This window comes from Podarcis pityusensis (genome assembly GCF_964106645.2).
Source record: "Podarcis pityusensis genome assembly, chromosome: 1".
NCBI classification, from domain to species: Eukaryota; Metazoa; Chordata; class Lepidosauria; order Squamata; family Lacertidae; genus Podarcis; species Podarcis pityusensis.
This window is the reverse complement of record NC_138028.1, coordinates 103,590,778-103,617,525: the sequence shown is the minus strand read 5'-3', so window position 1 is coordinate 103,617,525 and position 26,748 is coordinate 103,590,778. Positions and strand designations below refer to the sequence as shown.

Sequence of the window (26,748 nt, the reverse complement as noted above, 5' to 3'; positions counted from 1 at the left end):
AAACCTAACTAAGATTCTACATTTTATTCTCAAAGTTTAGTGTGCCTTGTGTGAAGTACAGTGGTACCTCAGGTTACGTACTTAATTTGTTCTGGAGGTCCGTTCTTAACCCGAAACCGTTCTTAACCTGAGGCACGCTTTCGCTAATGGGGCCTCCTGCTGCCGCCGGCGCACAATTTCCGTTCTCATCCTGGAGCAAAGTTTGTAACCTGAGGTACTACTTCTGGGTTAGCAGAGTGTGTAACCCAAAGTGTCTATAACCCGAGGTGTCTGTAACCCGAGGTACCACTGTACCTGCTTTTGTCTGTTTTGAACTGACTGCCAATATCACTGGAAGATCACAATACAGTGACATCTCTGGTTGCGAACAGGATCTGTTCTGGAGGCCGGTTCGCAACATGAAAGGAACGCAACCTGCAGTGGCGCGTCTGCGCACGCGCAGGTTGAAATTTGCCGCTTCTGGGCATGCATGCGTGTCTGTGCATGCACAAGCGGCAAAACCTGGAAGTAACCCTTTCCAGTACTTCCGGGTCGCCACGGGATGCAACCTGAAAAAACATAACATGAGGTATGACTGTAATTTGTATTGAGAGAAATAAATACAATTAATCTACCCACTCTCTTCAGGCTGTTAATAATCTTATAAATATTTGTCATACCCTTTATTGGCTGTCGTTTTACTATAAGTAAAAAGCACCAAAAGCTTTCAGGTGAGGTGCACCAAACCCATTTATCTTAGCTTCCCCCTGTTGTGCCTTTTCAAGTTATACAGCAGATTTTTTTTCTGGGAGGGGAAGTAGGGGAGACATCAAGCATAAATGTACAAAATATTAAAAGTGTGACCACACTGTGGACTACAGCTAGATTTTCTCTAAAGGAGAAACAGAGATCCAGCAGGCACACCAGAAAAGAATGAGACTGCACTGTTCACACCAAAACCACCTTCCATGCTGTTACAGAGTGCCCCCCCCCCAATCTTCCAGAGCAGCTTTTTAGTGAACATGGAGTGGGAGAATGAGTAAAAATGGTTACTCCACCCTCTTCTTCCAGCACAGGCAGAACTCTACTGAGTGCAAGCCTGGATCCAGCACCATTAGATTTACAGAATGTCCCAATGCTATTGGTGTTTTATTTTCTGTCCCTTCCCTACTACAGCCATACCTCAGGTTGAAGTGCCGTATTTTTCACTCTATAAGACGCACCCGACCATAAGACACACCTAGTTTTTAGAGGAAAACAAGAAACAAGAAAGCAACGCAAAGCCTTTTGAGCGAAGAGGCAGGAGCGCTGCGGCTGCGCTCAAGAGGCTTTGCAGGGCTATCACTGAAGCCAGGAGAGCAAGAGGGATTGGTATGCACCGATCCCTCTTGCTCTTTTGGCTTCAGCAATAGCTGCGCAGCCTGCATTCGCTCCATAAGACGCACACACATTTCCCCTTACTTTTTAGGAGAAAAGTGTGTCTTATAGAGCGAAAAATACGGTAGCTTCGGGATAAGTATTTTCGGGTTATGCGCTGCGGCGACCTAGAAGTAACGGAGCGTGTTACTTCCAGGTTTCGCCGCTCGCACATGTGCATGTGCAGAGGTGGCGAATTGTGACCCGCGCACACGCAGATGCAGATTGCGTTCGCTTCTGGATGTGAACGGGGCCCCAGAACGGATCCCGTTCGCATCCAGAAGTACCACTGTAACCTTTTAGCACCGACCTCCCCACCCTTTTCATTGCCAAAGCTTGGAAACTTCTTTTTTAACACCTCTATTCCCTTTTCTTTTTATGTAATAAAAAGCAAAGGTGTAGAGAAGGGAAAGGGCAGGACACGGGAGGGGGGTGTAAAGGGAGGGAGGATATAGGTCAGATTGAAATGCCTATATCAGGGGTCAGCAAACTTTTTCAGCAGGGGGCCAGTCCACTGTCCCTCAGACCTTGTAGTGGGCTGGACTATATTTTGAAGAAAAAAATGAACGAATTCCTATGCCCCACAAATAACCCAGAGATGCATTTTAAATGAAAGCACACATTCTACTCATGTAAAAACACGCTGATTCCCAGACCGTCCATGGGCCGGATTTAGAAGGCGATTGGGCCGCATTCGGTCCCCGGGCCTTAGTTTGCCTACCCATGGCTTATATACTTGGAAACACTTCCTAGCTCAGGAAGTTGTTCTAGGAACAAAGATCTAGTTACTACCAACAGTACAACCAGCCCCAAAGCAGAAATGACACTTTGGGCAAAGAATTCAATATAAGAGGCCCATCTGGAATAAGAGAAATTTGGAAATCGCAGTCTACAGAAGGATGCATGTTCAAATACAGAAAGCATACTAAGCTCGTCAGTCCTTTGTACCACCACTGGCAAAGATTTGGCATTTTCAGTAAGCTTTCTACTGTGACTCCAAGATCTCTTTCCTCAACAGTTACAGCCACTTTTGACATCCTCAGTTTATGAGACATTATTTTGGTTTATTTATTTGTTTAATGTGCTTAAGGTTACATTGAATCTAATGTACTAGTTGGTTACTAGTCAACCAATTTGAAAAGGTCGTTTGGGAGTTCTCCACAGCCTGCACATCCTGAATAATTCTGTGCAATCAATAAATTATATTTATTTCACCCTACTCCAGTTCATTGATTAATAACCAGAATTATTCCAAATTTAGATTCTTGGGGAACTCCATTGTTAACTTCCCTCTAATGCAAACCACCTGTTGATTTATTCAACTCCCTTTTTAAGCAGTTACTGATAAAAATTGCTTAGAAAATCTGTAATTTTTCAAAATATATTTAAATCCAAATTTAGCCTTTATCTACCAAATCATTCTAATTTCACGTCTACTGACACTATCTAAAAATTATCTAAAATCTAGTGAAGCAATATTTTCTGTTGCAGAAAAAAAAGAATAATTCTGTGTCATCTAACATAGCATAACATTACATTACATTACATTACATTACATTACATTACATTACATTACATTGCATTGCATTTCTGTCCTTTGCAGTACTATCAGTTTACACGGGCAAGCATGATAGGAAATGTGGTTCATGTAGGGCCAAAGGTTCCCAACTGTTTTTGTCTCAAAATCTTGTGTCGCTCCACTTGAGTCTTCAAAATCATTTCCTCAAAACCATCAACTCTTCTACAATGAAAATTGGTGTAAATAGTTCATTTAGCTTCTATAGAGTCTCCCTGTCATCTTTCAATACTCCTTTCCCCCCATAGCTATCTAATAGTCCCATTGGCTGTGTGACTGATTTCCTGTTTCAGACTATTAAAAAAATTTTTTTCATTTCATATTAGTATCAAAATTTGGTTCATACCATAAGATAACAGTAAGAATACTAGCATCAAAGAGTTTGGCTGCAACTAGTAACATGTAATAACTGGTGGCTATGACTTTGTATCCTCATTCACAACACACTTCATATCAAGACAGTTAAACAGAGCTTGGATGAGCATGTACATCCAGGTGCATTTCCACATGTGTGCAGGCTAGCTTATACACATATAAGCTAGCTTGCACACATGTGGAAATGCACCTGGATGTACATGCTCATGTATATTTCTTTTTACAAAATGATGGCATTTGACTTGCTCAATAATGGTTTACTTTACCATCAATTACCCTTCATATGCCTGAGTTTGTGCTTCCCACCCCCACCTTTATTTTAAGAAAATTTACCCTTTAAGATTAAAAGGACTGACTGCATTAGGTCTTCTGGGAAATTCTCAATTTGCACTGAAGTTAAATATGATACTACTATGGCCACAGTATCCAAATGGTTTGGCAATGCTTAGATCTCACAGCAGATCCTCATCAACATTAACAATGCAATCCTATGCTCACTCACCTTCCACTGAACTCAGTGGGGATTACTTCTGAGCAGACATATCTAGAATTGCATTGTTAGTAAATCAAAAGTCATCTTTCTTCTTGATAGCTCCATGGTCACTGCTGCAATCATCTGCAAATCTATTGGACAATATATCCCATTAAACACACTGGGACTTAATTATGAGGAAACATGCACAGGACTGGGCTGAAACTATCACAGTTACAAAGCCAAGCAAGGTCCGTTATGGTTTCAAACTGGGTGGGGACGGAGTGTTCAGATTCCTGCATTGCAGGGGGTTGGACTAGATTACCCTTGGGGGTCCCCTCCAAGTTTCAACTCTACAATTCTATGATACTCCAAGATGCACTTACTTTTACTTTAAGTGCATCTGTGTCAAGTGTTGTCTCTTTCCTTTGCTCAAACTAAAGAGGAAATTTTTTTACGTAATCCACTGAACTGATTAAATTCAGTCACTGTTGTTGCATTCCCATTAGGCTAAATCAAAAGACCAAGTTCTAGAAAGCTGACGTCACTTGGGCTGTTTCACACACTCTAAAACCCTCCAAGTGGAATGCAAACCCTGGGGAGGAAACAACATCTGACTATGGCCACAGTAAGAGGCACCATTTCCCATCAACAACTGTCCCAACAAGGGAGGCAAACAAATGGATGGAAACATTCATGTGGCTGTCTACTGGAAAGCAGTGCATTTATGACAGGTGTGTTGATACTTCCTGTCTTTGGGCTGTGTTCACACTCCGAAAACCTTTTCAGAATATCCGAACACAGCATTTTGTGTAGCTCAAACTGAACTAAAACTTGATTTCAAAGTGTGTAAATTCCATTATTTATTAGCTTAAGAAACTTACATAGCTATCTTCAGTTTGCGTTAGCAAAGACAATAGAATACAGTGGTACCTCGGGTTACATACACTTCAGGTTACAGGCTTTGCTAACCCAGAAATACCACCTCAGGTTAAGAACTTTGCTTCAGGATGAGAACAGAAATCGTGTTCCAGCGGCACGGCGGCAGCGCGAGGCCCCATTAGCTAAAGTGGTGCTTCAGGTTAAGAACAGTTTCAGGTTAAGAACGGACCTCCGGAACGAATTAAGTATTTAACCCGAGGTACCACTGTATAGGTTTAGGCCATGGGTAGAAAAACTAAGGCCCGGGGACCGGATCCGGCCCAATCGCCTTCTAAATCTGGCCCGTGGAAAGTCTGGGGATCAGTGTGTTTTTACATGAGTAGAATGTGTCCTTTTATTTAAAATGCATCTCTGGGTTATTTGTGGGGCATAGAAATTCGTTCATTATTCCCCCCCCCCAAAAAAATATAGTCTGGCCCCCCACAAGGTCTGATGGACAGTGGACCGCCCTCTTGCTGAAAAAGTTTGCTGACCCCTGGTTTAGGCTGTGACTTCTTGTTGAGTTCACAGCAAAACTACCAAGCTGCAAGTACATTTCTGTAAATTTTCATTGTATGTTAATGATTTAGGATTCTGCCATGCTGCTGGTAAATACCATGAAAAGGCTTGTGTTATAAGGCTTTAGGCAGGGTTGGGGAACCTTAGACCCTCCAGATGTTGCTGGACTACAACTCTCATCAACTCAGCCTGCATGGCCAATGAGCGAGATGATGGGATTGTTAGTCCAGCAGCAGCTGAAGGGCCCCAGGGTCCCCACCAGCTTTAGGCTGCAAACTTATCTGGGAGTAGCCCATCAAATTCAACATCACTTACCTCTGAGTGGACATGGCTAGAAGTGCACTGTTACTAAGTACAGAATACCACCTCCTAACATTTTTAAAGAAGTTTTTCATTCTGATAGCTGCAGAACTGCTAAGAATGGTGATGATTATATGTGGTATGTGAAATGTGCTAGTAGTTTTTTTTTTAAAAAAATGAAAACAAAGCTTAGTAAAATATTTTTTAATCTACTATTTAATGCACAGCAGTCTCTCATGCTTTATGCATAAATTAGATTTTAAAACATGTATGCATTGATATCATCAAAATTAATGCTGCCTTTATAACCACAGTGGTGCAGCTAAAGGCTGGACCATAGAGCTAAATTCTAGGGCCTCACAGTCCAGCCCTCCACCAGTGACCACCTAGAGCAGAGAAGATGATGTACTAATTCTATTTGAGTGGAACTGCATCTAATTATTGTAGCTACTCAAGTGGCACTATTGTCATGTTCCACTTATACCTTACAATCATAAGCAACACTACAAATTTACATCTATTCCACTTCATGTTTCTGTGATTCTGTACCAGCAGAACTGATCCCTAAAAAAGCTATGCAAGTACTAACTAAAAAATAAAATAGTTATTTACACCAGGCAGGGGGAGAAGAGAGATAGAGCACCTCTTTATTAGGGGTCCACCATTTAATAAGATTAATCAGTACCCTGATCCTGCCAAGCCAGTTGTAGAATCGGTTCAAACAATGTAATTTGGGTTACCTTGCCGCAGAAGTCATTCCCTACTTTAAAGAACAAGAGTATACCCAGTCTAGTCATAAACTCTGTCAACCCACACTACTTTTAAGATCTCTGGTCCATTTCTAGAAGCACTGTATTCATTATAATCAATGGCAATTACAAGCAAAACTGACTGAAATGTGACTAAAATGTTTTCCACGTACAATTGCATGAAGGAAATAAAATTGAGGTTACTTTATAATGCCTCACCGCATGTATATACCCACCCTATTACATCAGAGAGACCCACTTGTAATCTGCCATAGTAGCCTTTATGTTTTTCTCAAACAGAAATAGAGAGCAACAAAGAGGATGTGAATGCAGTGAAATTCAATTTATTTAAAGTTAGAACAGCCTTCTTGAGTCTCCAGATCCTGTTGGACTACAAATCCCACCCTCCTTGACCATTGGCTACGCAGGCTACGGGTGTTCCGAATTGGAGTCAAACAACATCTGGGAAGACAAGTTTGAATAAGGCTTAGTAAGAAGTCCTATTCTAACATGGGGAGCAGATAGGCAAACACACATAATCATCACCCCAGCATCAACATCAAGCAAGACAGTCTGGAAGAAAAAATCTAAGCATGTTCATTTGAACATGTCTAGAAGCTTCCCCAAAATTGGAAATCCTGCCTTATTCAACCAAACACACATAGAACTTCCTTCAGATGTTTATGCTGAACGTGTGACTGTCTGAAGAGCCTGCCATGCAGGGGCACCGCGGCAGAACTTGCGTGTGCACTCCAGTCCCTCCCCCACTTTTACCTCTTGCATGTTCAATAGGGCTATAGAAATGGCAAGGATACCATTTTAAGGATGGATACTGTATCCTCAAACCCCTTTTGTCAACTGGAACTACTGCAAAGAGGAAGAGACAGCACCTTGAGCCAAAAATATCTGCGTTCCAAAGAAAGAGAAGTCCAGGGTCAGGCTTTTTTGGTGGCCACTCCATAGGAGGGAGTATGCACACTGGACCTGGTGCATCTTTAATAACTAAGTTTGGTCTGGGCCAGGCATAGGCAAACCTGGCCCTCCAGATGTTTTCGGACTACAACTCCCACCATCCCTAGCTAACAGGACCAGTGGTCAGGGAGGATGGGAGTTGTAGTCCCAAAACATCTGGAGGGCCGAGTTTGCCTATGCCTGGTATAGGCTAAGAATGGTTGGTTCCCATCTTGTCCAAGGAGCCCTTTCTTTTGTTTGAGCCACTTCCTCTCTGTGGAGACAGAACCCAGCACCAGACTTGCATCTGTAGCCCGGCACAGAAGCTCAATGGGAAAGGTCCCAATGAAAAACAGTCAACCAGTGCCAGGTTTTTCTGTCAACAATTTCATGGGGAAGTATTGAGAATGGCATAGGATACCAGATCAGAAATGGCAGGCATGTATAGAGGAACCCTCACAAAAGAGTAGGTATCAAGATATACTGAGGGTTTAATTATGTCAGTGGTTTCCAAACTTTTCCCCCTCATGGATCATTTGAAAACTGAAGGGTCTTAGTGGACTATTTAATGATTTTTAATGATGCACTGTCCAAGATGCTTTATGATTTTTATTTGTATATTTATTGCTTCTTATATATTTTATAATAACTACAATACTAAATAAAAGACAATTAAAAATCAGCATGACTATTTAATGCAATGAATATGCCATCTCTTGTCTTTAGCCACAAATCCAGACAAGCTGTGGACCACATGAATGAAGCTCACAAGTGACTGGATGGTCCGCAGGACAGTTTGGGAATTCCTGATGTATGTAAACCTCTTTGTGGAGTTCATCAGAAGAATATGTACATGTATAAATTAAATATTTGTTTCAAAGTTAATCCCACTGATATCAATGTGATTTCTTAGTAAGCATGGCTAGCATTGGGCTTGAAGCTTACTAACTATGCAATCCTATAAATGTCTACTCAAATAAGGCCCATTGCTTTCAATGTTAAAACCAAGTAAGTGTGCATAGGATTGCATTAGAACATTAATATTATTCATATTTATTAGTTGCCTTCCTCACAAATGTGGCTGAAAGGAGATATATATATTTTAAGTGGCAGTCTAAGTGGGCCAGATATCTGCACAAAAGACACTGTGGGTCATAGAGCCGTACTAGGAAGTAAGACTCACTGGACACGGTGGGACTTAGTTCTGGCTAAACATGCACATGATTGTACAGCAAGGCTTCAACCTAACCTATCTGTGAGAATGTCCGAAAGAGACTAGCGAATTTTGTTTTCAAGAGACATATTTCATATTTAACTGTAAATTATGACTGCTTTTCAAAACAACCATTAATAAAGGTTGTATATGTTGGAATCATTTAAAATGTTTTTATTAAAATTATACACAAAATTTGCAAAATTTAATAACCAGATTTTAAAAAGAATATTAATTCCACTCTCTACAAAGTGTAAATTGCCTGAAACGATATAAATCTGATCTCTTTTAAACTAAACAGCTACTGGAAAAAAGCAGTTAAATTAGTAAATATAAAGTACATTATAGTTTGTTTTAAAAATACACATTTGCATTAATGCACTTCCTAAAAGGGTTAAGACCCTTTTAGTTGAAGTATTAACAATACTCAATATATTATAAATTATAATGCAAAAAAATTCAATGAGGTCATAATCATGAGTTACCAATGATTACAAAGATGCCTCTCTGTTTTAACAGTCAAACAAGGAAGCCAATCACAAAGTGTGCGACCTTCTTCTAACAGTCACAACCAATCCAACACACAGTGGGCTGGCAATGAGGCGGAGAAATCGTTTCATTGAAGAAATTTCTGAGGTTACATTTACTATCAGCTCTGCATGCAAGCACAGCCACTTTAGAGGGGCAGCTTGTACACAGAACAATATGCAACTCCAGCTTTTAAGAAAACTAATTCAGCAGGTTTGCTCAAGAAACACAAATAATACAGACAGCAGGTGTCTTATCTATAACATACAGCAAAGAATTATACCTATACCACAAAAGCAACCTTAACATTTAATTGAAATCATAACAATGAATTAAATCAAACTATCACAACCTAATAGAGATGTGAACTAACAGAAAGCTGGTATTTCACACCTGCAGCCCATTACATACATTCAACCACTACAAACAACTGTCATCATTTCCAACATTAGTGGTCACTTGCAGACACTTCTGTTGTGAATCATTAAGTCTCAATTACAATTCTATACACATTTATTTAGCAGTAAGCCCCACTGAACTCAGTGGTAGTTGCTTCTGAGTATATGCATGTACTGGATTGTGCTGTCAGTGTTGTTTTGGCAACAGAAACAAATCAAAATATAACGGAACAGTGCTGGATCACACAGATTAACGTAAATCATAAAAATCCCGTATTTTTGTTCTGCACGGCTCACAGGTTAGCCAAAGCAAACTGGCAGCGTTAAGCCCCACTTGGATGCAGAAGTGCGGGCTGTCAAAATAATATGACAGCTTCCGAGTCTTGGAATATGGTCCATTCCCTGCGAGCTAAGCACATCACTATTTCATTAAACTCAAACGGAAGCAGGACCCTGCTTCCTTTCCCCTAACGTACATCTCTGCTATTTACCCAGCCAGATACAGCGCTGCCATCCCTCGCTGTGCTGCTATGAGAGCAGCCAGCTGCGAATGTGTACGAAACAGTATCTGCTATAAGGGAGGTCTGATGCCCTGGAATAAAGACACTCTGTCAAAAGCAAGGAAGCATATGGGAAACTCTAGGAGCGGCTGCCGTTTTAAGCCCAAGCCCGCCTAATGCACAGAAACTGAAGACCAAACAGCAGCAGCAGAAGACAAGCTCCGACAAAAACGGCCGGCGCGCACACTCTCCCATTCAAGGACGCCTTTTGCGCTTCCCTTCCCTTCCGCCAGCGTAAGAGCCTTCCCCTCTCACTCTCCCCGCCCCTCCTTAATCAAAACACTTCGCGAGTCCTGGGGACGCAAAGAAGATGGCGGAGCAAGGCCCCGCTTACGGCGCCGGAGGAGAGTTTACGCTGCGCTGTTTACGCAGGACCCCATAGGGAGCGTGCGCCGCTGCGGCGGCGAGCGTGCGTAGCGGCGCTTGGTGAATGCCAATGGCCTATTTCCCGTGAGGGGAGGGGGGGTGGAGATGTCTGATAAACAATGGTGCCCCCCCCCACTTGCGCGACTCCCTTACCGATTCCTCCTCCTTCTCCATGCCAGTCGGCATCTGCGGCACGGCGCGGTTGATGGAGACGCAGTCATTGAGGTCGGGCATATCCTTGCCGCGGTAGATGGGCAGCGGTTTGGCGGCGTCTAGCGCCCGAGCTCGGAAGGAGAGTTTGCTCATTGTCTCCCCCTCACAATAACACCCCGGGGCCGGGCTGGGGGGGGAGTGTGTGTGAGGGGGGACCCCCTCACTACGGCCTCGCCGCCGCCGCCTCCCAGCCGCTCCCGGACCCGGCCCGACACACCATGGAGAGCCCTGCCGCCCCGGAACAGCTCCGCCGAAGAGCCGCCCGCAGCCCTAGGTCCGCGCCGGGCTCGCTCGATCCTCTCCCTGCGCCATGGCAAACATGGCGGACATTAACCAAAGCGGCCAGCGATCCCGGCAGCCAACGCGAGAGCGCGGGGAGAGGGAGGGGTGGGGAGAGAGGAGAAGTGCGAGCGCGCGAGCGGAGAGAGGAGGGGTGGGAGGGGGGAAGAGAAAGAGAAGCGGGGAGAGCGAGGGGGGGAAGGCTGCGCGCGCAGCCCCAGCCGGGTAACCCGCAGAGCGGGCTGAGGGATACGAGACCCTGCCGCTGCCGCCGCCGCCGCCTCGCTCTGCTTCCCGCCCCCAGCCGCTCGCTATTCGTTCGCCTCAGCGAACGCCGCTGCCGAAGGCGATAAAGCGGCCGAGGCGCTGCTGAGGGGAGAGCGCCAAGAGCGCCGTCGGGACCTTTCCTTCCCACCAGCAAACTTCCACCCCCCCCCCCAAAATGCATAAAACACACATGCCTTCTCCAGTTAAACCCTCTATTTATAAAGGAATTGGCGGCTTCACACATGCCTCTTTCACACGGGTTCGAGAGCCCAATACGAACGGGGACCGGCACGTGTATGAGGAGGACGGGGGGTGGGGAGCAATGGGCGCTCGGAAGGTCCCTGTTGAACGCTGAACCCGGGGCAAACCTGGGTCTGGATTTCTTCTGCGTAATGTGTGAAGCTGGCCGGGTGACTGGAATAAGAGGTGAAGAACAGAGCTCCCATGCTTTTTTTCTTCTGTTTTCTGTATCATTGGTAGTAGCAGAGTAGAAAACGGCATTTCTGCCCCTCGGCCAAGATTGAGAACCCCGCTTTCGATTCTAGTCGCCTTCCAAACAACCCGAGACTTCGTTTAGCATCAGGGATAAGAGACTAGATAACGAGAATTATCTATGGTCTTTTATTCACCAAGTAAACTTAAGTAGGGTGCTGTCAGCACCCACACACACCAATATTAATGCAGGTTATTTGCCTACCTCACTGGGTTGTTGTGTGGACTCCCAAGATAATGCATGTGAAGTAGCTTATATTTCCGTGTATGATGATCCCATGTATAAGACGTCCCCTATTTGGGGGGACTCCAAATTAAGAAAAAACCCCTCAGCAATACCTGTGTATAAGACGAGACCCAATTTTAAACCTAATTTTTTGGTTAAAAAACCCTAGTCTTATATATGGAAAAAATATGGTACTTTGAGCATTGTAAGATGCTTGTGGAATGTTCTTTTTAAAAAAATTTATAATAAAATATATAGTGTACGTAATATAATACAGCAACAGCTCATAGTCGAGAAGCGCTTACCGAAGAGATATGACAGTAAAAAGATGTATATATAACGCATTTCAAGAGTTCACTTTTCAGTTAAACCTCTGTAAACTAGCTTGATTTCTCCATATTCAATAGCTCTTTGCTGGCAAAACAGTAGTAAGAGTTTGAGGAGAGCTTGGATTTGGGACGTGCAGCTCATAGCTCAAAAACTTACCTACTCTCAAGAGGTCCTCACTGCATCCAGTAAACTTACAGTACTTGGTATTAAGAAAGGAAGGCTGTGTACACAAGACTGAAATGAGAACCACTGTAAGTCCATATGTAATGCAAAATAAAAGCCTACATTGGTCAAAGAATGTAACCACATTTCCCCCCAGCTTTTGTTCTTTATTAACAAGCAGGCATTTGCACCAACACCATGAATGTTAAAGTGAAATTATTGCGCATGCATAGTTGGCGAACACCATCCTTGCACATGTGCAATAAGACTTTTAAAGATAATTGGCATTTATATTAAAGACACCACACAAAGCTATGATGTATACAAATTCTGGCAGTAATTCAATACTAGTACCGGTATGTTGATGTGCATATGTACAGACAAATACACATTTTACCTAATACACTGAGAGTGATCCCCAGATGAAACTTAGCTCATGCATTTCCCTATGTAAAATAGACATGAACAGAAAAATTTCTTATTTACTGCTGTGCCTGTGCAAACCTGATAACCTGTCTGTTTTTATCATTATTTTGCACATGGGCTTCAAAGTGAAGATCGGTTCAGTTTAATGTCATTCAAAATAGAAGCTAGAATGGCACTGAATATTTTTGTGGGATGTTCTTTTTTGTACCAAAATACATTCTTTGTATCCAATATTGTGTCTGCATTCTACTTTCTTTGCCACAGCTATGAATGGAGCTGAACGATAGAAACAGTTTCCTCTGCTCTAGTGAATGTGAACATATGTCTAAAAGTAGAACTGTATAAAACATTGTCCAGTGTGATCATACTTTGAATAGAATCGACTGTTGACATACATTCTCAGATCACAGTAAAGGAACAGACTACCTAGACCTCAAGCTGTCTAAAAAAACAACAGCCTAGGAAGAGAAGATGAAACTGTTGTCCAGCATCCAGAGAAGGAAGTGTTGAAATAATGTGTGACTTGAATTACCTTCTCGTGATCATCCTGGGCTATTAATCTAGGGGCCTGGTATTGCTGCCCATAGTGATTTTGTTAAATTACATAATATTAATGTGCATATACAAACTGACTTTATTTTTATTCCAACCACTACCAGTTAGAAGCACTTGTCTGTGTCACACAGAATCATATTCCCTTCACACAGATCCCTAAATTATACTTACTGTATTATTATATGTATATGCACATGTATGAATAAAGATATTAAATTGGTTGTCTATAAAAGTGTGTCTATAACTGCATAGACACACTCACAATACCTGGACAATGTTTAGCACAAAATTTTACAGTCAGTTCATACCACTTGCCTAACTTTTGTCATGGCTGCTGCTTGTGAAGCACAAAAGTCTAGTCAGTGGACAAAATGCTAATCTAGATGCTTAACATGTGGTTTATTTTTTTTTATCTTGGGCAAAACAATAAGACTACAGTCCTAAACGGAAGGTATGATCTTATGGATAAAATGTTGATTGGCATGTACAGTGGTACCTCAGGTTAAGAACTTAGTTCGTTCTGCAGGTCTGTTCTTAACCTGAAACTGTCCTTAACCTGAAGCACCACTTTAGCTAATGGGGCCTCCTGCTGCCACTGTGCCGCCGCTGCACGATTTCTGTTCTCATCCTGAAGCAAAGTTCTTAACCCAAGGTAATATTTTTGGGTTAGCGGAGTCTGTAACCTGAAGCGTATGTAACCCGAGGTACCACTGTACTGCCTGCTGCACTCAGGTCTTCCCATAGGCATCTGGTTGGCCATTGTGAGAACAGGATGCTGGACTAGGATGGGCCTTTGACTGGATCCAACAGGGCTCTTATTATGTTCTTATGCTTAACCAAGTTACAGCTTGCTCTATCTAACTATGTGTTTCACAGTAACATTCAAACATTAGACATTGCTAGCTAGCAGATTTATTAGTGCTGTTGCCAATGCCATGTGGACATGGAGCTTTGCTAAAAGCAATTTATAGAACTAAACTCGCCCTGGAAGAGTCATGAAAATAAGATCTAGTCCCCTGCCCCACTTCATGCCAATGCATTACTAATAGTTAAGCCCTCATAATGCCATACAGCCCGCTGTCACCAAGACTTAAGTGCCACAAGTAGCACCACTGAAAACAACCTGAATTAGCAACTAAAAGCAGCACTAATAAATCCCACCCTGAAGGATTGCTCACAACACAACTAAATTAAAACAACAAGGCACTGAGCAGAAATGCCATTAAATGCTTTGGGAGATCATCAGTAGCATCTCCAGTTGCCCCCAGAAGCATAAATGGATAAAGCCCAAAGATCTGAGTGCAGACATTATATGAAGAAAGAAGACAGCTGTATTCTGCAGGGCATCTGAAACCTTTGGGTGGTTTTCCAAGGACAGCCTTTAGCATACTGCAGTGGATTTAGGGCACAGACACTTTCCATGCTATCCCCTCATCCAAGTAATAACTAATATAGTCCCTAATCTTTTCTCCAGGTTGTACACATGTATTATCTGTTTATAGCAACAGTATTTTAAAAACATGTTTAAAACCTGCCCTCATATACCATTACTTTTAGAACATTTGCCCATTCATATGCTTATAGTGGGCATCTGCACATGAAAAACATCTCTAACATGTTGGCTATTACTGATGGAATGGGGTGTGTGATTAACATATTCAGATGGGGGTGGACAAAAGGGCAAGATCATTGCCACTGAACTACCACAGGAGGGCCAGAAGGCTTTAAATAAATGGAACAATTGTCTTTAGCTAATGGCTCTGCCAGGTATTTCCAGCAGTCAGCTGTTTTGTGGCACTGCTGTCAGGCTGTCCTCTCAGATATGCTAATCAAGGGCAGCCCCCTACTCTCATGCCAGCTGTTTATGGGGGGCAATATCCAGTGCTTCCATTCTACTAGAACAAGAGACTTATGATAGAACTTTCCCCTCTCTCCCCTGGGGCCCCTTCCCCATGTCCTCAAAATCAGCTCTGGCAGTTTGGGGGACCTTCCAGAGAAGATTGTGGCAGCTCAGGAGGGAAGTACAGGAAGCAGAAGTGCTGCTGCATCAACAGAACTCCATTGATGCTGCTTTAGATATAACCCATAGTTTTAAAGGACACATGCAACATCAAACAACACATTTAATATCACATGTAGTTTGTATTGATGCTTTTGAATTATGGTGCTGGAGGAGACTCTTGAGAGTCCCATGGACTGCAAGAAGATCAAACCTATCCATTCTGAAGGAAATCAGCCCTGAGTGCTGGAAGGACAGATCATGAAGTTGAGGCTCCAATACTTTGGCCACATCATGAGAAGAGAAGACTCCCTGGAAAAGACCCTGATGTTGGGAAAGATGGAGGGCACAAGGAAAAGGGGACGACAGAGGACGAGATGGTTGGACAGTGTTCTCGAAGATACAAACATGAGTTTGACCAAACTGCGGGAGGCAGTGGAAGACAGGAGTGCCTGGACTGTTCTGGTCCATGGGGTCACAAAGAGTCGGACACGACTAAACGACTAAACAACAACAACAACAACCCTTTTTACCATCCACCCTAATGGCAAGAATACACCACAAGTATCACACATCTAGATCTTAGCTTCATCCATTAAGAGGCTATGCATTGATGGAAATCTTTTTTCATAGATAAACTTTAGATTATTATTTGTTGTTTCCTTAAGCACATGCTTAGAGCTCCTGCACCAGCCATGCTTCAAATTAATAGTGGCTTGAATTTTCCAATTTAAATTAGGTCTTTGAGTATTTAAATATAAATACATATCTCGCTGTCATGCATTTAGAGAGTTGGAAAGTATTTAGCTGAGTAAAGTGCAGACTCCCTTCAATTCACTGTGTAAGATTTAAACACGCTATTTTTAGCTAAGGAGAAGTCATTTATTCACTGGCTAATAATTCTGCTCAGCTATTTGTTGTAAATCTGTGCTATGACATGCTATCCACACCATAAGTTTAATTCTTTTAATACTATCCCCTCTTGCCTTCAAAGCATCATTATCATCAGAGCTTGTAGAGGTGGATCCCATTTTACGCATTTGTTTGCATGCACATCAAAACTATATTGAATTCTGTTTGTGGTGATGAAGCTTGGGAGGTTGTGTGGAGTGATGGCATGGTACACTTAAGAACATCTTAGCTGCTCAGGGAAAAAAGCTGAAAGCAGCACAATATTCATAGTTCAGCTTTTGCGAGCAAAGATTGAAACCTCATAGGTCCTAAAAACAGAAAAAAAACTTTTGTGGTGAACACTTAACACTCTGAGGATTCAGAGGTAATGCAGAGAAATAACTAAAGTACAGATGCAAAGTAGGCAATCGACTGAAGAACAGTAACATTTGAAAAGAGAAGGAAGGAAAAAGTAAGAGGTTTAAATAAAAGGGTATAGAAGATATGGAACTGAGGTAAGAATGTGAGAGGAGGGAGTTGAAACAGCCAAACAGCACTTAAGAGAAGAGGCATCTGAGTTATCTGAGTGAAACAGGGTGACAGACAGGAGTGCTGGGAAAGCTTGGCCAAGTCCCTGAAGAATATGTAACAAAGGAGGCAGTGAAGTAAGAAATTGAAACCCGATGAGAAAATGGGTGGTAGGGAGACATGGAATTGAAGAAAGAAACATTCAAGGAGGACTGGGATAAAACCTCCCATTGGGCTCAGAGTCAGGAAGGGCTGCAATGATTGGCAAGAAGGAAGTGAAGAGGCAGGACAGGTTTTGTGAATGAGGGAAGTAAATGGGTATTGGGTTGCCAGGTCTAGAGCAAGAGTGGGAGAGAGGATCTGGCTGGCAGGTGAGGCTGCCCACCTGTCAATTACCTCATCTCTCCATGGTGCCAAGTGACCCTGCTTCAAAGTAAAGAACAGGGAGTGCCCTCTATCTCAGTTCTCTCTTCCTTTGCATCCCAGCCTTAGTTCAAGCTGTTACTCAAGGGGGAAATGTCAAACCCTTGAAAGTGATCAGGCTTCCCGGTAAGTGAGATGCAGTTTTTGTAAATGATGGCAGCATTCTGCCCCACCAGCTCCCCAAACATCTGCTGGTGCTGTACTGAATACCTAAGAGAGCATAGCTGGGAGAAGGTCAGTCTCACCCGGGTTTCTGTAATGTATGCCAGGTCATGTGGCTGATAGAGCTTTAATCACCAGCAGTACCTTACGGTGAGATGGCTCATTAGTCAAAGTGTTGAGGGCAGTGTTGTAAATATTTCTTGGCAACTCATGACTTTTAGGCAATTGCTCCATTCCAGCAAAGGAGATCAAAGCATGGAAAAGGTGTTGGGGTGAACATTGCGCCCATGCTTCTTAGGGGCTTCATGTGAAAATGGCAAATTACTCCCATGCAAGTAGGAGGTTTGCTTTGCTATTCTGAAATCTGTTCAATCCTGCCAGGTTTATCATTTCTGGGCATAGACCTGAACTGGTGATTACCTTTCATTTCATCCAGCCCAGTGGTATTTTTATAGAAAAAGAGGTGGTGGAACTCATTATGAACTTACCCTTGTTCTTTTATAATGGCAATGGTGCCCATCTGAGATGTGCTGGAACTCAGTTCCTCCGAGTTCTGGCTGAAAAAAAGTTCTGAACCAGACCCAACACATTAACAGGTTTTGTAGCAATGTGGCCAAAAAAAAAAAAAAAAAAAAAAAAAAAAAAGGTGGGGTGTAAAAGCAATTTCCCAGTTTGCTACACATTTAAAGCTTTCATAATTTTTGGAAAAGTATGCCGCACCTTTTACAAAACTTAAGATGTTGAAGTGCAAGTTTGGATAGCAGACAACATTTGAATAGCCAGAAAGCATATCTTCTGCACAAGGGGGAAGTGCAGAGCATTCTGATGGATAGATAGATAGATGAATGGATTTGGAGTCCCACTAAAGACTATGAAGTCCTTCTTTCTCCCTTTTGCGGAAAACTCCCAAATGAAATGAAAGGCTCCTCTGTCCTATCAATGTCAATGGGTTTTTGTCATTTATGAAAAGCTTAATCAAAGTAGCTACTAAGCATGCTGAGTGGCTCCTGCTCAGAGCGTTAAAAATCTCAGCTGTTCCAAACTATTTTCATCTGAAGTTACTATAAGAGTTTACAGGGCTAGCCATCTGAATCCTTTCCTCCCTCCTTCTCCCGGTTAAAGAACTTACTGTTTAGAAATGATATGTACGATGCCAGAAAGCTACTAGGTTAGAAGCTTTCCTAAAGATGAACCCAGTAATGTCTTAACATTTTATGGTAAATTTTTAAATATACAGTTCACTCCAGAAATATCCAGTCCTGAAATTTGAGTGGGGGGAAATAGCTGGTTATAAAGCAACATTTAGAAGGAAAAAAGCAAGGCATTTATTTAACTTTCTGTGTCTGTGTGTGTGTGTGTGTGTGCGCGCGCGCAATGAGTACAGCAGCTTACCTTCTAAGATCTTAATTCTACTGTTAATCAGTTCTTCTTAAAAAAACACAAAAGCAAAATAACACTAGTTTCTAACCCACACTCCTACTGAGTAACTCCATCATTGCTGTAATTTCATGGTTAAAGCAAAGCTGGAATAACTGTGGCATGATTACAGCACTATCTTTATTTGCTTTTTTGGTTGTAACACCATAAAAAAGGGTGAGCCAGCATAAACTACCTTGCTACGTTACTACATAATGCACTCTCAGACAGCATTTTGTACTGAACGTGCAGCTGGCTCCCACGTTCCTCCTCCCTTAGCAGGAGAAACAAACCATGGTCCCTGGCTTAGCACTGCTTCAGAACTAGGGATCATGGTTTGTTTTGCTCCAAAAAGACTATGATGTGAAACCAACGTTTGTCCAACTGCAGTTTGCAAGGGCAAAATAAACCATGACTTCTAGTTCAGATCATCACAATTTATTTATTTTTCATTTTCTGTTGCATGAGATTTTTCAACTGTTCTTATATGTTCTTTCAATGTGGATTTCAAATCTGAAATCGGTTTTCATGTACATGCTATAGTTATCTTACAATTTCCGACTTTTGCCGTAAAAATAAAGAAAAATTAAGTTTGCTAAACAATAATTACCATGTGGTTAGGGTAGATCAACTTGTCAGTGTCCACTTATCCCCAGTGTAAATATGACATATTGGCAAAAGTCAGAAATTGCAAGAGAACTATAGCATGTACACGAAAATCGATTTCAGATTTGAAATCAGCATTGAAAGAACATTTAAGAACAGTTGAAAAATAAATAAATTCATTTATCCTATTTTTTAAATTATTGATTTAAATTCTATTTTAGATGGCTGTAAAATGCCTTAACATTATATGAATATAAGGAGGTATATAAATTATTCTAAATGCATACATACTGTAGAGAAGTCATCATGTTTGTAGTATGTTGATTCTGTTGAACCCTGGGATATCAGGATGTCAGCTGGTGCACTTGTTCAGGGCAAAGTTATACTGTACATAAGTTTTGAAAATTTCTGCTTGCTTTTTACCTTAATAGAGTTAAGACCAATGGGCTAGAATCAGACTAAAAGTTTGCTGAACTTGGGTCCCATGGAATTTAGTGTGAAAAGCTCCTTGTGACATTGTCAAATCCCAGTTATTTCAATGGGAACCAACCCAATGCAACTTTGGAATTATGGAACTGGTTTTTAATGGCTTTATATATGGAACATTTTTATTAATACTAGACCTTTAAGATGAGATACATAGCATTATTTTCATACTATATTTCATATATTTTCCTCTGATCTGTTCTTTCTTTGGTATATATTTTGGTCTACTGATTAACAGGTCCTGATTAATAGACAATGTTTAGACTATCATTTCACCCCACTCCTCACTCCTCTTTTCAAAATGGTAACACACAAAATACACTGTAATGAAATTTCTGCTTTAGAGGCTGGGGTACCAGAATGCTATGTGCATAATGATTCATTTGCTCAAAAGCCACAGAGGGAAAATTGTATTTGCAGAAAAAACTGTTTTTGTTCTGAATTATTATAAAACCTATAGCTGTTTTCTAAACATTGAGAAACTTTAGCACTTATGGGCCCATTTCTATGCTTCAAGCCAGTTTTTTAAAACATAGGTGTATACCATCTTGTCAGCAAAATATGCCCTATAACTCTAGGAAAAAATACATTACAAGCAACTCCACTGCATGACCTGTAATGGTACACAGGGCTCCGGTTTTGATCTCTTGTGCATCCGTAAGCCACCTAAAGCCACAAATCTTCCACGATACAGCACATATCTTCACAAAATGACCTGGGGAGAGCAAAGCATGTCTACTGTACATTTGCACAGGAGGAGGAGGGATGGAAATCCGCAGCAAAATATCTCTAAAACCTGGAGCTGCTGTTCCTGCACTCTGATTACACTGGTACAATGACAAGCCTCAAACAAATATTCACTAGAAAAGTTGCGTGGGGGCAGGGGGAGAGAACGGCTTGTTGAAAATCCACTCAAACATAGATACATATGCCAGCCAGACTTAAATTAATCGAGCCAATTGATTTCAAAAATCATTCACCAAGTTGCAGTCATCAATGCAGCTCACGGATTATCCGGGAATCTCATCATAATGACCCAGCAAAGAACAGCCTAGATCTGTTCGCAACTCTCTAAGCATCAGATGGGTCAACATGAACATATGTATAAGCTTTCTAAGCATACACCTATACTTTGGTAGAAGCAACATTACAATCCCAGGTCCTTCTCCCAGTGATTGCAATTAATCAGTCATGCATGAAATAACAACACCAACCACCAACCTACCTAAAAAGGTAAAGGGACCCCTGACCATTAGGTCCTGTCGTGACCGACTCGGGGGTTGCGACACTCATCTCGCTTTATTGGCCGAGGGAGCCGGCGTACTGCCAGCATGTGGCCAGCATGACTAAGCTGCTTCTGGCGAACCAGAGCAGCGCACGGAAACGCTGCTTACCTTCCCGCTGGAGCAGTACCTATTTATCTACTTGTACTTTGACGTGCTTTCGAACTGCTAGGTTGGCAGGAGCAGGGACCAAGCAATGGGAGCTCACCCCGTCACAGGGATTCGAACCGCCGACCTTCTGATCAGCAAGTCCTAGGCTCTGTGGTTTAACCCACAGCGCCACCTGCGTCCCTTACCAACCTACCTACCTCCTATTTCGGGTATGTTCCAGGTAGGACAGGGATGGGAAACTTGTGGCTCTCCAGATGTTGTCTGGCTCAAACTCCCAACAGCCCCATTCAGCATGGCCAATGGTCTGGGATGATGGGAGTTGGAGTCCTAGTATTATCTGGAGGGCCACAGGTTCTCCATCCCTGTGTATGTCATGCAACATTATGGAATTGTGAGATATAGCATATTTGGAACCTTGATACAGGAATCATTTCCTCATGTAAAAGGAAATTCTTTCTTGTCCATTATCTCACAGGTCTCAGAAAGCTATGCATACCTTCTTCTGTGCTGTTGCATGTCTATGGAAGGGATAAAATTGCAGTCTACCTCTTTATAAAATATCACCAAATAGAAATCTTTTGGTTGGATTGTTGTGAGACAAAAGAAAATAATCCTATGCAAAATTCTGGTGGGGGGGGAGCTCAGGATAAATCTTTTTCATAGTTATGTCCACATATTAGACTTTAAACAAAACATTTATCTGCCATTCTGTTAGTTAATGGAACTTGGCTCAATCATATATTTTATTTATCATATATTTTTTCAAGGACTGCTGACCACTGCCCCATGTGGTGAGCTGCATAAATGCAGCCTCTCAGGGAAGAACCATCCAGATCTAGCCTGGCTTCATCCACCCAGGCTGGCTATTGGCTTCCCCTTGGCTGTATGAAGTATATAAGGACTTCCTTTTCCAGCTGCACCTTACTTTAGCAACAAGGTCTACCTGAGTTGTAGCACGTATTGCATTTCTTGCATTACATCTCTGCCTTGGCTTTTTCCCCTGACTCTACATCTTTGTTGCCCTTGTGTTCTGTTTCCTGATACTCTCCAGACTGATGCCCATGGCCCAGCTCTGTGTGATACATGTAAATATATAAAATTTCTTTATTATGTTTGCTTATCCTTAGAACCAAAATCACCTTACAGTGAATGGAGAAGAGAGACATTGTCATTTTACAGAATATGTTGAAACAGAGAGTAAGGAGTGTTTTTTTGGCTGCAGTCACATGGCTTAAATATAGGAGCTAATGTGCTCACCACCGTGAACAGTGGAGCACTATTTAAAAAATCTTCTGTCCCCATGCAAATAAGTGTTGGGAAGGTGTGGCCCTATCAGCACAATACCATATATATATATAAAGCTCACAGTAAAAAGAATCATGACATCTCTTGCTACTGCAGAAACAACCATTCAGATAATTCCCACCCAACCCTACTTGCTCTTTCAAAGGTCCAAGATGAGTGTCCATCACTGAAGTGTGTCAAACTCAAGTCAATGTCTTGGTTCAACATATTATCCACCAAGCAACATTTAGTTTGGTTTTTCAGAAAGAGGCTTGTTTTATTCTGCCCTTCTTCCTTCTCTTAAACTGCCTTGATGTTTACCCACAACATCAAGTTCCAAAATTGAGATAAAAATGGTATTTGTGACCCATCCTTTCTCAGAGTGAAGAACCCATTTAACCCTCACACAATCCAGTGAAGTTAAGCTGAATTTTAGTGACCGGCCGAAGGTCATGCAGAGAGATTTGTGACCTGGAGTAGGAATTTCTCTTACGTCACAAATACTCTAGCTGCTAAACGTACTGACTTTAAAACACCAAAATGAACCCAGTTAATTCTGTGGAATTTTTTTAAAGAGAAAAGATGACTTCAGGTTGAAATCTTCTGCTTCCATATGTAAGGGGCAGCAAGTCCCATTAAGACATAGTGGGATTGACTTCTGAGTAAGCATGCATGAGATTGCGTTGTACATAAAAGGGTTCTCACTACAATTCCATATCTTAATCACAAACAAATGCAACTCCCTTAAGGAAAAAAACCCGGAACCCCAAGCACACACCCCACAACCCAGTCCTCAGTTGAAAGAAAGTATTGTAACAGGATGTGGTGATAGCAGGAACTAGGTTGGTGGCAGTAACTAGGCTGGTGGCAGGAAATCAAAATGTTCTTAGAAGGCCACTCCTCACTGCTAGGGGACCGTTCTTGAATGACTGCAAAATGCAACTAATAAATGTACCTCTCTTTTAAAAAGTTGATTAGATTTAATCTCTCTCACACACACACATGCAAAAGACTGAGGTGAAAACTAATGATTAAGAAAGCAGTCAATTACTGCAGTTTTGCATGCAATCATTTGGCAAACTGGTCATCTGTAACTTCTCACCAAGTAGCAAAGGTAATTTTACATAATTCCTGTTTCTCTGTACTTCTGATCTGAGGTGATATCCAATAATGTTGCTTGCTTGTGCAGGGAAAATCAGCTTGTACAATAGGACTTCCTTTTCTTCCCTTGCACCCCACCCAATTTGCCCCAGATGATTACCCAAACTTCCGGAGTAGATTCTGGGGATGCACTGAGGTTGCAGGGTGCCATGACCCATGACAATGCACTGTATGATGGAAGACCAAGGAGGATAAGGCTTCGGCTCTATCCATTGGGGGGCAGGGACTGATGGAACCTTCTTCAGGACCTGCATGGCATGAACACACTGTCCTGTTGCCTTCTTCTGAATCAGAAAAGTCTCTCAGAATACTTCTGTTGTCAAAGACTGCAATATAAGACAAGAGCCCTTTAACAGTCAACCAGCTCCTCTAGGAAGGTGGGGTTCACCACTACAGGGTCAGTTAACTGATATACAAGGCTTCTCATGGATCTAGGTGCTTGCAGAGACAGTAGTATATCTAGCTGTCTCAGCAAGATCCTGGGAGCTCTCCAATGTCCTGTTGGTGCTCAGGACACTGGAGATGGCACACAGCCAGGCTTCTCATATGAGCCTCAAGCTCTCACAGAGCAGGACATGGAGAGGGGAGGGGAATGAGAAGCCTTGCTGCACAAGTGGAGACCACAAGTGGACCCTCTCATGCAATAACTTTATCAAACCAACAAAGCACATGCAACTTGACTTACAGCAGCCACCTCTCTCCCTTCTTGCCATCATCCTCTAACAAGGACAGATTATTTACCTTTGCTAACTCCCCCCCCCCCATTATCTGAGCACCAACATAGGCTGATTGGGGTTAATAATTTCCAGGGTTGCCTGTTTAATGGAAAAGCCTTCTATTGAAAGTTGATTTCTTGACATTAAAGTTTTATAATGCAAAGCGGCATGATGGAATAGCCAAAAGTGATCATGCTCAGGCACCATATAGCATTGCCGATACAGAAAGTTTGAAGCTTCTGAAAGTTATATAGGCTGTCAAAGTAAGGTACTTGGAAGCCCTTGGCACAGATGTGCATGTGAAGTGCCTTATTGCAATGACTTCTAGGGATGACGTGGGACCAACTCACATAACTATCATCTCATGATAGCTGCAACTATAATGATGTGAGCGCCTGGCTGAGTAAAACGGGCATCACAAATCAGTTCTGTGAAAGTTCCTTGTCGATGGAGGCTAGTGGGGCAGGCAATATGTTGACAGACAATCACTATTACTCCAAGCAAGAGTGTGTTAACTGGGCCAGAGGGGGAAAAGCAACAACTCAGGAACTTCTGATAAATCCAGAAAAAACATGTTACCCATTTTTAATCACTGGATGTCTCTATTCTTATTGCATGCATATCTATTTCCAGGTGTTATATTTTTGCTTTTTCATATATGTTATTAGACAATATATTGATGTATTGTATCACCCACTGCATTTTTATTACCTTGTGATATATTTGTGTGTGTGTGTGTGTGTAGCATTAAGTCACTTGGGGACCTTTGGGTGACAAGTGACTACTAAGTTAATACATAAAATAAAAATAAGGTGGCACTGGACTTCAGTTCCCATCAGCCCCAGCCAGGACTGTCAATGCTAAGGGATGATGTGAGTTGTAGTCCAACAACATGAGATGGACACCATCTTGTCTACCCCTCAGTGTTCCTACTAGAGCAGCACAGACTAGGAACAGGCAGAAAGTAGATGGGAATTCGCTAGTCGATTTCTGTGTGATCTGCAGTAGATCAACAATGGTTTCTGACTCCCATATTTATATAAAAAAAGGCTACTCCCTTCTCTTTTCTTAATTAGGCTGCTAGGATTCCAGAATTGTAGCCGTGTATGCAGGTAATCCCAGCGGTGAAGTTAATAGCTCTGCACCCTCAACAAGTATTGTGGCCCTGACTCTGGTTAGGACGAGTTGGGGTTCTGGTCCAAAACCAGATTTCACAAACTTGGAGGCTATCCTCACCTGTTTAAAAACAAACACATTTCCATTTGCTTTCCCTTGACCAGCCCTTTAGCAAGCCAGTTTCCTGAGACACCTAATAATTACCTGAGGGGAGAGCAGCTTGCCAAATATCCATTACTCCAGCTGTCCTGTGACTGACACATACACAAGCCAAGCTGCTGTTAATACACAAACATTTTAGAGCAGACACACAGGGAGTAAAATGCAAGAAGTAACATCTCTGATTAGCTGGAACCTATTTTTCCTGATGGCAATGACCAGTGAAGGCTCCAGTTCAACTCTTTAAGTTTCAAACAAAGAGGCTTATAACATGAACTGGGATGGGACATGAAAAGTCGTATTCCCACAAAATCATTCCATTCCAAGATCTCTGTTTTGCTTGATAATGTCCTGCTGGGCATACTCCATAATTAATTGAAATCTACTTAATTAAAAACAGTCTGCAGGGGAGGAATGTGGCACAGTTATATTTGCACTGAAGTCAGGTAACAGTTATCTTTTTTTTCAACCCTCAAGGTATTTGGATGCTATGCAAATAAATACTGCAAGAGATAGGATTCCTCGTGCTCTTGGTACAATCTTTATAGATAAAATGCTGGACTACATAAATAATATTCTTTGCCAACTTCTTTGATTATGCTTTCGATCCTCCCACTTAAAACTGGTGTCTTATTATGCCTGTGTAACTATGTAAAAGCAATAAATTTCATTAACAGTAGCAAGACCGTCTCTTGCTAATGGTGGGAAAAGGCAATGGAGACAATAAAATAGATAAATAATATCTGAGAAGAGAATCTGAAAAGCAATCAAAGCTGTAATCCTGTAATTGCTTACCTGTGAGCAATCCCCTTTAAAAACATTTGCGCTGTAACAAACAAAAATGAACTCACCCAAAAAATCTAGTGTTTTTCTGTATCCAGGGCTTTTTTCAGCCAGAACTTGCTAGAACTCAGTTCCGGCTCCTCTCAAGTGGGCGCCATTGCCATTCTAAGAGAACGAGGGAGGTGTTCATGGTGAGTTCTGGCACCTCTTTTTTGAGAAAAGTAACACTGTCTGTATCTGTACCTATATTATTATTTTTACATTTAACAATGGCTGTTGTTGAGATTCCTGATTTCTTTGTTGCAAGCCACTTTGAGTACGAAACTTTTTGTGGAAAACTAGCATACAAAT

General features: G+C 42.0%; 1 protein-coding gene across 2 annotated transcripts in view; it reads right to left on the bottom strand.

Annotated features, from left to right (window-relative positions):
- The window catches only part of EPC2 (enhancer of polycomb homolog 2), a 50,441-nt gene extending 39,593 nt beyond the window's left edge, over positions 1–10,848 (bottom strand). For both annotated transcript variants that reach the window (XM_081006620.1, XM_081006621.1), the window contains exon 1: positions 10,477–10,848. In XM_081006620.1, coding sequence (XP_080862746.1) covers positions 10,477–10,629 — 153 coding nt within the window. In that variant the 5' untranslated portion in view covers positions 10,630–10,848. The remainder of the gene's footprint in view (positions 1–10,476) is intronic.
- Between the last annotated feature and the right edge of the window lie 15,900 nt (positions 10,849–26,748).